The sequence below is a fragment of the Ceratotherium simum genome, chromosome 9 (assembly GCF_057802395.1).
Source record: "Ceratotherium simum simum isolate JZ-2026a chromosome 9, ASM5780239v1, whole genome shotgun sequence".
NCBI classification, from domain to species: domain Eukaryota; kingdom Metazoa; phylum Chordata; class Mammalia; order Perissodactyla; family Rhinocerotidae; genus Ceratotherium; species Ceratotherium simum.
In genome coordinates, this window is record NC_141908.1 from 46,200,922 (window position 1) to 46,217,113 (window position 16,192).

Here is a 16,192-nt window from a genome sequence, read left to right on the forward strand (position 1 = left end):
AACCTTAATTCCCACACAGTCTTGCTTAATCCTAGACTAGGCATTTTGTTCAAAAAGCGTCAGCTATTCAGCAGGTTAGATTTTTCAAAGCCTACTAATGAGTATTCTCTGTTTTTCAAGGCCAATTTAACTTAAAATTAGATGTATAAACTGTAAGTTGATAAATGGCTTGATGTTTTAGGCTTTTAAAGTTCTAGAGAAAGTAACTTAGTATTAGATAATCACTATTCTTAAAAAAAAAAAAGATCCATTTTGTAATCTAATTTGCTCAAAGAGAATAAAACATAAATTTACTGTGATTAAGATTTTGAAGTAACTAATATGAATCTATATAGATAAATATCCTCAAGTTTCTAAGTTGGGTACAATTCTTTTTCAACAAATAGTAACAAATTCTTAACTTAAAAAATGTTTTAATAAGACATTCTTTTTTTGTGATGAAACACCAAAATGCACTATTAGTAAAGAATCTTAAATTCTAGGGACTTTAAGATTTCCAATTTGATAAGGACTTTTTATTAAACAAATCAAATTAAATGCTCAAAAGGCTTTTCCCCACCAAATATCTTATGCATAGTGGATTCTAATAATGTGGAAATGACATGCAGCTGCAGTAAATTCCTCAAGACTACTTCTTAATAGGAGGGACAGACGTCTGCAATTAATGTGTTCTTCTGCAATTTTCATTAGCTCTGGGATGAGATGGATAATCACAGGCAAATGCTTGACATTCCAGAAACACTTTCTGTAAGTAGGGCATACCACACAGCTGAAACTTGAAACTGCATAAATCTCTATTTTTTTATTTTCAAGGGCAAATGACTGCTTTCTTACTATTAACATTTATTTCCTCATTGTGGTAAGAATAAACATTTAGTTTTCAAAAAACACACAAGAACCCTCAGAAATGGACCAAACGGGCTTCAGAATAGAACCAATAATAACCTATTATAGCAAGTTTATACAACAAAGGTTAACAATTATTTTTTACTTTTTTTTTTTCTTTCCCTTTTTCTCCCCAAAGCCCCAGTAGATAGTTGTATGTCACAGTTGCACATCCTTCTAGTTGCTGTAAGTGGGACGCGCCCTCAGCAAGGCCGGAGAAGCGATGCGTTGGTGCGCGCCCGAGATCCAAACCCGGGCCGCCAGTGGCGGAGCACGCGCACTCAACAGCTAAGCCACGGGGCCGGCCCTATTTTTTACTTTTCAATCACCTACCCTATTATGACGCAGGCACCGTTTTAACAGTTCTTCTGCCATATCGTATTTTGCTGATTGAATATAAATATCAGCAAGTAGCAGCCAACTCTTCTCAAAGTCCTCAGCATCAATAGCATTCCAGTTCATTTTTGCAATCCGCTTCAGCTGGTTTCTGGCTCTTGGCGTCTGTTTCAAGATCATATAAGCTGTTGCCATTCCCAAAAGTGCTGGAATATGATCCTTCTGTAAGAAAACAAAACTTTAGACCCCCAGATACACAAACATAAATAAGTGTGCTAGGTTTAAAAGGAAAACACATGGAAAGCAGCAAGTACTACATAATGTAAGAACGGGCCTGTGGATTCCATTTCCTTTTTTTTTTTTAAAGATTTTATTTATTTATTTTTCCCCCAAAGCCCCAGTACATAGTTGTCTGTCATAGCTGCACATCCTTCTAGTTGCTGTATGTGGGATGCGGCCTCAGCATGGCTGGAGGAGTGGTGCCTCGGTGCGTACCCGGGATCCGAACCCGGGCCGCCAGCAGCGGAGAGCACGCACTTAACCGCTAAGCCACGGGGCCGGCCCTGTGGATTCCATTTCTGGCTCCAAATAGGTAACTGGGATATGGTCATTCTTTAACACATCAAGTAACCTCAAGCTACCATGAAGAAACTTGGTGAGGCACCATGTGGTCAAGATAATTCAATAAGTATGCAGATGCCATAACCACACAATTCCAGACAATTAGGGCAACTCGGTCTTTAATGGGATTGACTGGCTGTTCTGGTTTTGTATAAAAACAGAAAAAATAAACAAAATTCTCTTTCAGTGTAATCCTAATTGTACATTTATGTTTCACGACTTTGCATTTTGGCTCCTTAGTTCTTTCACCTGTAAAACAGGAATAACAAACAGAATGCTTTACCTGCAAATGATATTCCCACCTATCTTGACTTCTATTGCTCTTTTTCCCTCCCTTCTCATTTTATTCAAAATCTTCTTCACTCAATAAACTTTGAGCAATGAAATGTTACAAATATGGCATGTAATTAATTAATCATTTGGAAATTATATGAGACAAACTCATGCCTTAAAATGTGATTGTAGATATGGAGTCTGCAGCTTCTTGATAGTGTCTATAAAATACAATGTTCTTTTAGACAGAGTTCAAAGTCAGAAAATGTCACTCTGTGAAATCATCAAACTAATAAGAATTGGTATAAAATGGAGGCCATTAGGGACTGATCCAGAAAACCAACTTACCTAAGCAATAATGGGTATGTCCCTGATAAAACTAGGGTACTTCTTAAATTTCAGCAGAGGGACTGTGATGCTTTTATAAAGAGGAAGCTTTCAGTTTAAAATACCAATAAAAGATGAGAAACTATGATTTGGAAATTATAACATCATAACTAATACAGGTGCACTGTAAGATAGCAAGTTTGGGTAACTAATAAGGAACAACAGGAGAGTAGAGTGGGAAATGTCCAATGTCCAACACTGATCATGGTTGGAAGTCAGAAATAACCCTGGAATGGAGAAGGGCAATTCTTTAGAGCTTGATAAAAACAGGTTTTAGGAATATAAAACTTCCTTGGCTCTAATTTTATGCCTATCAATAGACTTCCAGTATGTAATGTGTTCTTCTAATTAAGGAAAGGCAAAAAGGTTTTGAGTGCCAAATCCAACCAACTGGTAGTAAATTTTGAAGACATGTGTGGGATATTATCAATTATTGAGCCCCACCCTATCCCAGGTGGGTTGGAGAAGAGAGAAACTAGAGCCCGGCTATGTATTCTTCAGTCAGGTCCTAGGATAGCCCAAAGAGAGAAGGGGCCTGTAAAAACGTCCAGACCTATTCACACACTAAAAATATCCACACTACACGTTTAAAAATAAGCTCTCTGATTTTAAAAATCACACACCTTGTATTTGATTGGAATGAATCAATTCCTCACCACTTGATCATTCCAGAGTGAACTGAAGAATAGTTTCTAAAACTGCAAACCTGAGTTCTAACTGCCGTGTCAGACCCAGGAGGTCTCTTCTGGTGCAGACATCCTGCAGCGTTCAGCCAGCTTCTCTCTCCCTCTCAGTCACTCTAAACTGCAACAACTTTAGATCACAAAGGACAACACAGCGATATTATAAACAACACACTTTCGTGGTTCGAGGTGATGCGATGAAAGCAAGTGGAAACACTTTGCTTGGGTTTAATGTATCTTCCACCGTTTCCTCTCATGACTTCCTGTCACGTATGTCTTTTTTCAATCAATCTGGATGCCGCAAGTGCTGTGAATATACCCTATGCTTCCCTGCCTCCTTGCCTTTGTTCACATTTCTCTCTTCTCCTAGAACATACTTTTTCCATCTCTCCCTGTGAAAACGCAATTTATCTTGGTTCTTCTTAAATCATACCTTTTCCACAAAAGAGTCTCCCAACTCGCCTTCTACTGTCTCCTACAGCACTTTGATGTGCAACTCTAGGACAGAAGGAAATAGATTTTGCTATGTACACAGTCAGTATGCTTGTCTCATCTTCCCCAGATGATGAGAAACTTGAAGAAAGGGACTATATGTGGTTTATCTTTGTGATTCCCACAGTGCTTAGCACCCACTGGCTGCTTAATAAATATTCATTATATTTAATATATGCAGCCTATGAGTTTAAAGAGAAAATGTAAGATAAAATTTGTTGTTTATGAAACTTCATACATCAGTCTTTGGATCGTATGGTCAGTAAACAGATTTGAGAAGAATCTGTTACTAATCACAGATATAAGAATGATAAAAAATACCGTGGTTTCACCAACACAAGAAACTGGCATAGTCTTTCTGGAAAATAGCTGTGACATCATTCACGGCTCTCAGTGTTGTTCTCTCAAACCTCGCCGTTCAAATTCTCTCTTGTTATACAATAGAATGCTACTTTACATCATTCAGTAGCTACGACACCTTACTTGAAATGGTGCTTCATCATGTTCTTACAGATTTTCTTAGATGACAGTCCTACTTCTGGTCTCTGTTCAGTCAGCTGCTGTCATCCATCTGTTGCCACACAGCCAATTCAACTGAGCACAACCCCTGAGAACGTTACTTCAATGTCAGCAAGGGCTCTGCTCTAGGATGTTACTGCTGCCTGTGCTACCTTGCTGTTTTGTTCCAAGCGTGGCTTATGGTGGTAATAAGTGCCATCTAGAATACTTGTACCCAAATGGCAACAGGAGTTGTAGCTTCCCCAACGCCCTCAACATCTGAATCTCCTCCAGGGTCCTGGGAGGCAGGGCAAAGGGGTCACTGAAGAGGGTTTTTGGTAGTTTACTGCTACCACTGTGATCTCTGAACAACAAGAGAAAACAGCAAAATTCTGTATATCCTGTGAGACACACAAAATTATGAGTTTTGGTGGCCTACAACATCGGGGAGTGGAAGAACAGGAAATCCAATGAGTATGTTTCAAACTAGCTACTACCAACTGCTGATGGGGTGGGTACCTAGAATTCCTTCCTTAATATCAAGTAATTGAAGAAATACAGACCTGTGTGAGGAAAGGAAAAACAGAACACCCAGAGAGTGAGAAGGAAGGTGGATCTGAGTGGGGTGAAAAGAGGAGAGAACCTTTGATCTAATAACAAGAAGACTGCAGGGGCTTATTTCAGTGTGGCCAAAGACATCATTATTTGCCTGACTGAATTATAAGTTGTCAGTATTGATCTCACTTCGCCCCAGAGTTGGAAAAACTTGAGGTTCACCTAAGTGAACAAGTGAGCTATGAAGGCAGCCAAGTGTTTATTTTCATTAGGTAAGTTAACCTAGGCTACATCTACAGCACAGAAATTCTCCAGAGAATAAATAAAGCTTTTCCCTTGAGAATTAATTTATGCCCTTTTGGAGAATTTCCCTTCTCTAGAATTCACCATTCTAATAGTGATAAATATATCAACAACACATCAAAATAGTAACTTGAACACTTTTCTGGAAACAAAGGTACATTGTGTAAAATTATGCCAAACTCTGTATCTAATTTTTAATAATAATAAGTAATTAAGTCAATATTCAGAGAATAAACAACTACTCAAAATAAATATATTTCTACACTGCCAAGGAAAGATAATGTATGGAGATGAAAAAGAAAATCTACCAACCTCAGACGTTGCTACTTCAGTGAAGGTATTCAATGCTTGCTCAACATTAGATTTCTGTTTGGTGGCCATCAGGCAATAGTTTTCCATTATGCGAAGCTGTACATGACCCTGAACAGTCTGAGGTTTTAGTTCTTTAAGAAGTTTTTCTGCTGTTCTCACTGCTAATTGCACAGACTCTTGCTTCTCAGTTGAATTGCTGTATACAATTAAAAATAAATCTCTGTGTCTTACAAAGTAAAATTCACTGAGATCCGAATGAGCTCTATGGTACACTGGTTTCTTTTTTGTCACCAATTTAAAACGTAAAATTCTTTTTGAAGAACATCACTTCATTCTCTTCTAATACAAAGTAAAGCAAAGTTATAATGCATTTTTTAAACAAAATTAATATAGCTTCAATAAAACACCATTAATCATCTATTCACTCTGGACTAAAGACAAAATCTGGACAATATCTACGTGTGCTAAGTGTGTTCATTTCAGCTAATATAAAACTAGAATTCAGGATAAGTACAATCATACAATTATCAAGTGGTGTATCTATTCACAAAATAAAAGGAAGGGAGGGAGTGAGAAGTAACTAACATTGCTGAAGCACCTACTATGTGCTAAGCACTGTATTATTTCATTCAATCGACTGTGTATCCATCTTATATATGAGAAAACTGAGGCTCAAACAGGTGAAGTAATTTGTCAAAGGTCAAACAGCTAATAAACGGTAAGCCTGGGATATGAATCTAAGTTTGTCAGACATATAAAGTCTACTTGATTTTCCTCACCCAGTTGCCCATCAGACTCTCAGAAATTAGGTATCTGTCAAAAGATTGTACAGTTCAAGTGCAATAACAATTTGAATATGTAACAGCAATTTACTTATTTTTTACAGACACTTGTACATATATATATGTTTATCTATATATGTATATCAATTAATAAAAGGAAGTTAAATTCTCAAAGCCCAATCACTAAAGCCACTGGTCTTTTTCTCAGGCCTTAGACTTTTACCTTCTCCAAAACATTTCATACTGCTGGCGACCTTCTTCTAAGCTCCCTTCCTTTGGCTTCTGTCACATTACACAGTTTTGGTTTTCTTTCCACCACACTGATTGCCCTTTTCTGACCTCCCTTCCTCCTCCAGTCTCCTTAAATATTAGTGTGCACAAAATTTAGTTCTCAGACTTCTGTCACCACATTCTACTTGCAAAGAGGCCATTCATGTTCCAGCTTTCTACTCTGTACACGTCTCCCAACTCTCTATCCCCAGCTGTGACTTCCCTTCTGAGTTCCATTTTTGTATTTTCAACTACTTGCTGAAGATTTCCATGGGGATAGCCTGTATTCACATAACATACAAACGTTACTTTCGCCTTTCTAACATAAACATAAAATAAACATGCCTCTCCCCTCCTCTAAAACTTAAATGGTCTCTATAATCCAAATCTTCAAATCTGTCATTGAAATCATTCAGCAACCTGGTTCTAATTTTCCCCCACTCCTCTACGCATCTTCCCCTGACTGCTTTGCACTACCATGATTTCTAGAAATTCCTGCAACACTTAATATCCATTGAACCCACTTCTGTTTTGTTGGAGACAGAATGGTTTCAGATACTACTGTCTTGCCTCCTAGGTAAATCACATGTTCCTGAAGGTAGAAACTACCTCTTATATATAACCATTCACCAGCAGTGCACCACAATGGCTAACAGCAGAGGCTTTGAGGAAGCCAGGGAGAACTCAATTAAAATCTTGCCTCCACCGTTTACTAACTCTATCACATTAGACAAATTAAGTTTGAGCTTCTTTCACAATACTGTTGTAGGGAATAAAGAAGATAATGCATATAAAGTATATAGCACAGGGTGTGGCATAAAACTACCATTCGTTAAGAAGTTATTTTTATTTTATTCGAGGAAGATTGGCCCTGGTCTAACATCTGTTGCCAATCTTCCTTCTTTTATTTTTTTCCTCCAGTAGATAGCTGTATGTCACAGCTGTACATCCTTCTAGTTGCTCTATGTGGGACGCTGCCTCAGCATGGCTTGATGAGCGGTGTGTAGGTTCGCGCCCAGGATCTGAACCGGCAAACCCCGGGCCGCCGAAGTGGAGTGCAAGAACTTAACCGCTATGCCACTTGGCTGGCCCCCTAGGAGTTACTATTATTATCTGGACAATTTTTGCCAAAATAATCAAATTCTACAATTTATCCTATTTTCTACAGAGTAATTATGGGAGTATCTTCATAACATGTCTATTCTGATTTAGGAACCTTCTAAAAGCATTTCACGCTTGTTTCAGAGAACAGTTCTTCTAGCTATGATTTATTCACCTGACCTTTCATTAGTGCTATCCTAGAATTTAGTTCTCTTTTATAAGTTATCCTCACTTATTATCCTCAAGAAGTGTTTCAAAAAAAAAAGGATAATTTGTCAAACACTACTCACCCCAAGTCTCCATTGAGATTTTCAAATACTTCACCTCCAATAGTTTCATTATCTGGATTCAAACAGATTTCTATCATATTATAAAGGGCATTTTGGCCCCAGTCACTATCTTTCCGAGCTTTATTAAAATGTCGAAGGGCATCATTTGGTTCTCCAGTATACCTAATTAGATATTTAAAAAAAAATCACTTGCTTCAATCTCTGACTACAAACTTCAAGTAGTTTATAATTTGTTTGGGAAATAAAATTATTAGCATATTTTAAAATGTAGATATTTTTTAATACAAAGAAAAGCTTATTCTACCTTACCAACAATGAAAAAATGACTATTATGTAGGATTTATTTGCCAATAGATTTACCAAAGATATAGTCCTTTACAGTACTGAAATCCTGGCTCCAATTTTGCTCTGGAGTTACGTTTCTCAGCCATTAAGAAAAATCTTGGAACATCCTCAAGTTTGCCACATCTTCTTAGAAGATCAATTAAGCGAGATAATGTCATATAATTATCTAGAAACAAAGAATATTTAGATAGAGACAACATTTTGTATCTTTTGCTTTCATGGTTATAATCTTACTTCATTAAAGTACAGTTTACTTCAAATGAAGCACAATGTAAATATAAGCAAAGGAATGCCTTAGGGATTATAGGTCCCTAAAGAGACTGTATGGACAATTGGATGATCTATCAAATGATAAAGGCTGGGTTGGTCTGGTCACACTGGCAAATTTATAAAAGTATGCATCTGTTGTAACTGTAAGTTTCAATCATTCCTGGGACCAAAACCTTCTAGTAACAATCTCTGCGTAGACAATCTAAACTCTAACCGTAAACTTCAGGAGGATCAATTTGATTGCACAAGGCAAGTTTATCTCTGAGATCTCCTTTCCCACTTACTGCAGCTCAGAAGGGAGTGAGAACAGTAAATTCTGATAATGTTTGGGGTATGCAATTAGAAATGTTACTCCAGACTTTCCTTAATATGTGTATGTACCTAATGGACTAGACACTAGATTACCTTACTATAACCTTACCATATTAGTCCCAGTATTTTAATCCTATTTTACTTTCTTCTAAGGAAGAAGAATTAATTTATTTCTTTGGTCTCAAGTATAATTTCCTGGCAGGTTCCTAGAAAGCCTTCTCCCAATTCTATCCAGTTCTTTCTCATCACTAAAATACTAACTATCTAAATACTAAAATATTTGAGAATAATTTAATAAATATTTTTTAAGATTGTAAAAAATAATGTATGGACACTTTAGAAAATTTGGAAAAATACAGAAAAGTATAAAGAAGGAAAAAAATCACTCATATTCCTACCACCTAAAGATTACCACATTTTGGTAAATGTTTAAATGTATGCAAATAAATATGTTTCTTTGCTTACATATATACAAAATCGAAGTCACACTTGGGGTTTTGATTTTGATTCAACATTATACGGTACACATTTCCCAACTGTCATTGAATGGTCTTCAAAACATGATTTTAATGGCTGCATAATAGTCTATTATATTGATGGATAACATTTTATTTCTCTATAGTTGTGTTTTTTAGGTGTTTAGGTTCTCAAGTTTCAGTTAGCACAGGACTCATAGCAAGGGATTTGTAAAAATCCTTATTATATAAGCTATTTTGATCAATTTTGTAGGGTGAGTTAGAATTAAAACACAAACAAAAACTTTTTAAGGCAATTTACCCTGATTCTATATCCCAAGAAAAGAGAAGATACCATATGATCCAGCAATTCCACTTCTGGGTATATACTCAAAAGAACTGAAAGTAGGGACTCAAACAAATATTTGTATACTAGTGTTTATAAAGCAGCATTATTCACAATAGCACAAGAGGAAGCAACCCAAATGTCCATCAATAGATGAATGGATAAATAAAATGTGGTATGCACATACAAAAGAATATTATTCAGAATTAAAAAGGAAGGGAATTCTGACACATTCTACAACATGGATGAACCTTGAAGACATTATACTAAGTGAAGCAAGCCAGACACAAAAGGACAAATACTATATGATTCCACTTATATGAGGTACCTAGAGTAGTCAAATTCATAGATAGAAAGTAGAATGGTGGTTGTCATAAAATGGGCAGAGGGGAAAATGGGGAGTTAGTGTTTAATGGGTACAGAATTTCAGTTTGAAATGATGAAAATGTTCTGGAGATGGATAATGGTGATGGCTACACAACAATGTGAATGTACCTTATGCCACTGAACTGTACACTTAAAAATGGCTAAAATGGTAAATTTTATGTTATGTATGTTTTACCACAATAAAAAATATTAGGAAGAAGAACCTCTGTAGGCTTTGCCTCTACTCTATTACATGATGTCAAAATAATCCAGGTTGACAGTATCGTCATTTGCCTTCCTTGACCCATAATAACCTTGGGTCTCAAGATTTTGTTCTTCTGCCTTTTGGCATCACTGAATAGCAGAGCATGATATGACTATGGTTTGAGGAAAAGAGGATTCAAATATTGGTCCTGTCCTTTAGCTATGTGAATTCAAACAAATTATTCAAATTCTCTTAGTCTATGATTATTTTCTTAAAATAGGATTATAATATTGACCCTCAGTGTCATGGAAACCAAATAAAATGAAGGCATAAAAGAGCTTTAAAACTATAAATGTCACTAGTAATACTGATAACTCCAAAAGTTTTGATAAAAACTAGGATGACTACCTTATAACAAAGTCACAGAACCTAGAAACTGTATTGGATTAGGCAGGAAGCAAAGGTTAAAATTTCTCGCCAAATTTTTTTAAGATATTTCTAATATGTGTGATGTATGATATTGCTAATAGTATCCGACGTCAACCGTGGGAGGCCAGTTTCTTGAATAATTATCACTTTGCAATATTAATGAAATGTATTCATTATTAGTTCAAATTATAATTATCACTTATAGATTAAATTATATTAACTTGTCTTTTGGTTAACTATGAAATTTGATAGCAGGCAAATTTCTGCACTTAGGGAATCCATTGAAAGCTGAAATGTATTACACCTCAGAGAAACTTAATCCACATTTATTGATGGATAGTGAGAAGATATCAAAATAATTATAGTGTGAGGTGATGAGGCAAATCATGTGCTATGGAATTAAAATGCACAGAATTCCTAACTTTGCCCATGGGAGGCAGAAGAAGTTTCACATAGAATCAGACCTTTGAGCAGCCTAAAGGACAGGAGGAGGAACTTGCTAGACAAAGACATTCCAAGAAGCAGATGGCATGCGCAAAGACAGAGCAGAGCATGGGGAGTGCAGGTAAGCTTGATGTTGCTAGAAATTAAAGTGGAGGAAGAGGGATAAAAAATATGAATGGAAGGATAATCTGGGGCCAAGGGATAGCTTTTGATTTTTAGAAGTAATATGATAGTCCTATGATGGCGTGGGACAGCAAGAGCCTAGAGGCTGGAAGATTAGCTGGGAAACTCTGCACTAGTCTGGGAAAGAGGTGGTAAAGGTCTCAATTAGAGCAGCAGGCTAGGAGAAGACAGGCTGGATGTGATAGTTAGCTAGTAAACAGACAAAACTGATGGGACTTGTTAACCAAATTAGTGTGAGGGAAGGGGAGAACTCAGGATGATTTGGAAATTTTGAGAGAGAAAAGGTGTAATCTGTCAAGAGCAGCAATTAGATCTATAAGAAGAATTTTCTACTAGCTAGGTTAAGTCAAATTAGATAGTACATTTCTGAACTAAGCTAAAATACAGCCTTAATTTAACATATAAGATGAGCTACTGAGGATGACCTGTAATGCATGCATAAAATAACTGGTAGATGGTAGACAGGTTTTAGAATAATTCTGACAAAATAAATCTGTGGATAAGTTTGAAAAGTCCTCTTAGGAATAAAGCATAGAATGCAAGATTAAAAACATAAGCTATTGGCATGGATGTTAGCTCAGAGCTGATCTTCCTCACACACACAAAAAAAAGATAGACAAAAATTTACTTAAAATTTTGTATTTTTAAATGACATGGTATTTCAGTTATTCATTGATCTGTTCAACCAATACACATTTACTTTGCACCATCTATGTGTCTGGGAATGTGTCTGATGCTGGGATATAAGATGAATATGATGTGATCCCTGTAAACTTGAGGAGTCTGCAGTCTAATAGAGAAGACAAATATATGTATAAATATTTTCAGTAAAATACTAAGTGATAAAGAGGTGTGGATGAGGTGATCCATGATTAGGGTGACTGACTCATCTCAGTTTGCTGAGACTTTCTTTCTTTTAGCATTGAAAGTCCTGCATTCCAAGAGGTCCTTCAGTCTTGGGCCATTCAAGGTAGATGGTCACCCAACTCAGCATCACACAACGCATCTTATAATGCAGGTGGTGGCAGTGGGCTGCAGGTTTTTGTTTCTGGTGGAGGGGAGTATATTTTGGATTATATGGAAAGACAGAGAGAGGAAGGATAAGGAAAGCAAAGTGCATTATATATAGGCAAAAGGAAAAAAAAACACACAGACTTGGAGGGGTGGTTGTATGTCATTTGGTATTTCTGGAATATAAGGTCCTTATACTGAATTTATAAATTATTCATTTTATATTGTTTATAGACAGTCCAAAGCAGCCAGTCTACTAAACCAATTTTACTATTGTCTATTTGGGAAAAATGCTGGTGCCAAGTAACCTTGGTGAGACAAAACTCACATGACAGATGAGGGCTTCTTTGAATCTTTCATGTGAGGGCATTATTGCCACAGATGGCTTAAAAATTGTCACAAGTGGGAGCCAGGCCGGTGGTGTAGCTGTTAAGCTTGCACGTTAAGCTTCGGTGGCCCAGGGGTTTGCAGGCTCGGATCCTGGGTGCGGACCTGCTCACCACTCATTGAGCCATGCTGTGGCAGGCGTCTCACGTAAAACAGAGGAAGATGGGCACAGATGTTAGTTCAGGCTTGGTCTTCCTCGCCAAAACAAGAAAAAGAAAAAATTCACAAGGGAAGAGGTTTTTTTCTTTTTTAAGGAAATCAAGTTGGATCATTCATTCAGAGGGAAATGCTGCAATATGGAAACAGCTTGAGACAAGATGATGAAAACATTATGTGTATCATCTTAGACGGTAGTTCAGAGAAGGAGAAAAGGACAAAACAGAGTTTAGAACCCAAGGCAGAAATGGCAGGAAAAAAATGACTTATGCCAGAAGAAAGTAAGAATAAGGTTTGGGCAACTGAGGTAGGGGGTGGGCCTGTATTTTGGACTCAGAGTGAGCAGAGGAGGTAAGATGTTAAACAAATTAATAGCACTCTTTTAAATAACATCTGAGTATAAGCTGGAACTGACAGGGTAAGAACCAACAACATGGCTTGAGGCAGTCCAACAGTGGGAGAAAATTTAAAAAGATAATAAAAAGAAATTAAAATGTTGATATTACCATAAAAACAGACAGGATTTTTTCTTTTCAATCTTTGCCATAACTAGGGATGTTTTATTTGTAAGTAGAAAGGGTTGTTCTCTAAATTCAAACTTTTTTTTAATTAAAAGCACTAGTAAATACAACATGTAGAGTATAGCTGGTTCTTGGAGTTGCTCTACTTGAAGCACAGCCATCTCTATGTCCACACCACCCTAACCAGGCAGCCTGACTGCCGGTGGCACCACCCTAAGAGGAAGGCATTAGGGTTTAGAGGAATTGAATGACAGCTCTAGGACGTCCTCTGAGATTTCACACTCTTTAGTAACAAATATAAGTAGCACACTACTACTGTTTCCACCTTCCCTTCCTCTTTTCCCTTTCTCTCACCTCCCTCCCTCCTCACCTCCCTTCCTTCCTTTTCTCCTCCCACTCTTCTTTCCATCCAACATTTATTGAGCACCAGCTGGGCCAGATACTGTTCTAAATCCTGGAAACACAGCAATGGAGACAAAGGTCCTGGCCACTTGATGCTTATGTTCTACTGTTTACGATTTTTCTTTTGTTTCACAAGAACAATTAAAAAAAACAACAACACAGGGTAAAGGATGGAGAGCAACAGGAGGTGCTATAAGATGGCTGGGGAAGGGCACTCTCAGGAAGAGGCAACACTGGAGCAAAGTCCTTAACGGGATGAAGTAGCCGCCACATGAATATTTGGGAGGAACATATTCCAGGAAGAGGAAACAGCAATTTAAAAGCCTCAAGGCACTAACCTGCTTGAGCTGTTACCTATCTAATATCTAATGTTAATATCTAATATTTATTCTGCACTATCAGAATTCTGATTTTATTCTACATGGCACTTGTTCAGCTAAAAGATGGCACTTCCCACCCTCTTTTGCAGCCGTGGAGGTGCTTCTGGAAAGAGTTTTTTTAAAGAAGGAAAAGATGATTCACTGGGGAGGTATGCCCTTTAGCCCACCCCTACCTTCCCCATCTAGACCCTGGAATGTCAATGGCTAGAGCTGCAGTGGTCATCTGGAGCACGAAGTGATACTTAGAACGGAAGTCAGCCTAATGATGATAGAAGAAAAAGACAGAAGGACTCCAGTGTCCTGATGATACTGTGGAACCTCTGTGCCATTTCTTGCATAATCTACTTTTCAATTTCTTTTACATAAGAGAAAAAAAAAAGCCATAATTATTTAGGCCACTAGAATTTGGGGGAGGGGGGTCTTTGCTACTTTCAGCCGAAAACATTTCTCAACTATTTGGAGGCAAGGAATAGAAACAGAGATGAGTTATGAGAATGCTGCAATAATCTACACGAACGATGATGACGGCTGAGACCAGAGTGGTAGCATTAGAGGTGGTAAAAAGTGATGGCACTCCAGATATATTTTGAAGGTAGAGCTAACAGAGATTTCCTGACAGATTGGATATGTTGTACAAGAAAAAGATGAAAAAAAGGTAACTGTAAGGTTTGGGGCCTGAGTAAACGGGTAAATGGTGATGCCAGTTACTGAGATGAGAAGTGGAGAAGTAGCATATTTGGAGAGAAGGAAAAGATCAGGCATTCTATTTTAGACATGTGAGGCTGGAGATCCTCCTGGACAGCGGAGTGGGAATGCAAATAGGCATCTTCACCGTCAAGATGGAGTCAAGATTGGAGATACAGGCTTGGGAGACATCTGCATATACATGGGACATAAAGCCATGGGCCTGGATGAAGTCACCTGAGGGGGTGCATGTATAAAAAGAGAAAAGATTCAAGAACTGAGGTCTAGAACATTCTGATATTTAAAGGTCATAAAGAGAAGAGTGGTCTTACAAAGGAGAGTGGATAGCTAGGAGAAGAAAAACCAGGTCAGCCTAGCATCTCAGAAGACAAGGGAAGAAAGTCTTTCATGACGGAGGGGGGATAAGCTGTGCTAACTACAACGACAGGCCAAGTAAGCAGAGAACTGAGAATTAAACACTGGATCTGGTAGCATGGAGGTCACCGGCCACCCCGCAGAAGCAGCTTCTCTAGAGTGCAGCAGTGGAGGAGACAAAGTGAAGACAGCACCTACTGAAATTCTTTAGACGAAATCTGCAGTAAAGGAAAATGGAGGAATGGAGCAGTAATTGGAAGGGAAGAGTAACTGGAGAGTCAAGAGTAGGTTTTCACTTATTAATGTATTTAAAGCAGGATGACGTCACAGCATGTTTGCGTGCTGACTGGGAAAAAAAATGCTGGTGCAGAAGAGAGAGAGAACTGCAGAAGTAAAGCCTTTCAGGAGGCCAGGGGTGGTGTCCAGCGCCCATAGGGAGAAGCTGGCTGCAGATGGGATTGCAGACCTGGGGAGGACAATGGCTGGGAGCAGGCAGACCTGGTGAAAGGAGGATGGAAATGTTCCCATCCAGTTGCTCATATTTTCTCAGTGAAGTAGGAGGCAAGGATTTTAGCTGAGGACAAGGAAGGGGGAAGGGTGTTGGAGGTTTGGGGAGAGAAGAGAAAGTGTAACAAGTAGTGAAGCGAATGAATTCATTAGAGAAATACAGTAGGATTGCCAGGCAGCATGTAAGGACCCATCTGGGGTCTATGGTCATAATTTACAGTGAGACCAGTCAACGGTGTTGCACTTTCCTTATAGCCATTTCAGCTGCTCAAGGGCAGGTGTGGAATAAGCAGATAGTTGGATTCAACCAGGATTGGGGTTTTTCCAAGAAGCATAACAGCCAAAAAGAGGAGAAAGGGAGTCGACTGCATCAGAAAAAATATAATCAGTGGATATTTACCTGGTTTGCGTTCTAAAAGTTGTTGTAAATGAAACACTGCTTGTTCATAGTCCTGTTTTCTGAACATGAGATCTGCCATCATCTATAAAAGTAAAAGTTGGTTCTAAAAATATTGCCATATATTTCACAAAGCATATTCTTCCTATCAAGATTTAGCACTATGAAAACACATATGAAAAATATGACGAGGGCAGTTTATAAAAAGGAGCTATTTAAAATCCAAGTA

The 16,192-nt window shown here is 37.9% G+C and overlaps 1 protein-coding gene across 5 annotated transcripts in view; it reads right to left on the minus strand.

Moving 5' to 3' along the window:
• Positions 1-16,192, minus strand: part of TTC21B (tetratricopeptide repeat domain 21B) — a 73,467-nt gene that overhangs the window by 9,051 nt on the left and 48,224 nt on the right. For 4 of the 5 annotated variants that reach the window (XR_015553213.1, XM_087435334.1, XM_087435333.1 and 1 more), the window contains 5 exons: positions 15,967-16,048; positions 8,149-8,299; positions 7,789-7,950; positions 5,346-5,541; positions 1,219-1,443 (listed from right to left, as the gene is read on the minus strand). Coding sequence is in view for 4 of the 5 variants with exons in the window: in XM_087435334.1 (XP_087291460.1) it covers positions 1,219-1,443; positions 5,346-5,541; positions 7,789-7,950; positions 8,149-8,299; positions 15,967-16,048 (816 nt within the window). In the remaining variant the exon portion in view is untranslated. Of the gene's footprint in view, positions 1-1,218; positions 1,444-2,603; positions 3,684-5,345; positions 5,542-7,788; positions 7,951-8,148; positions 8,300-15,966; positions 16,049-16,192 lie in introns of those variants that run through there. The other variant, XM_087435335.1, reaches the window with a different exon arrangement.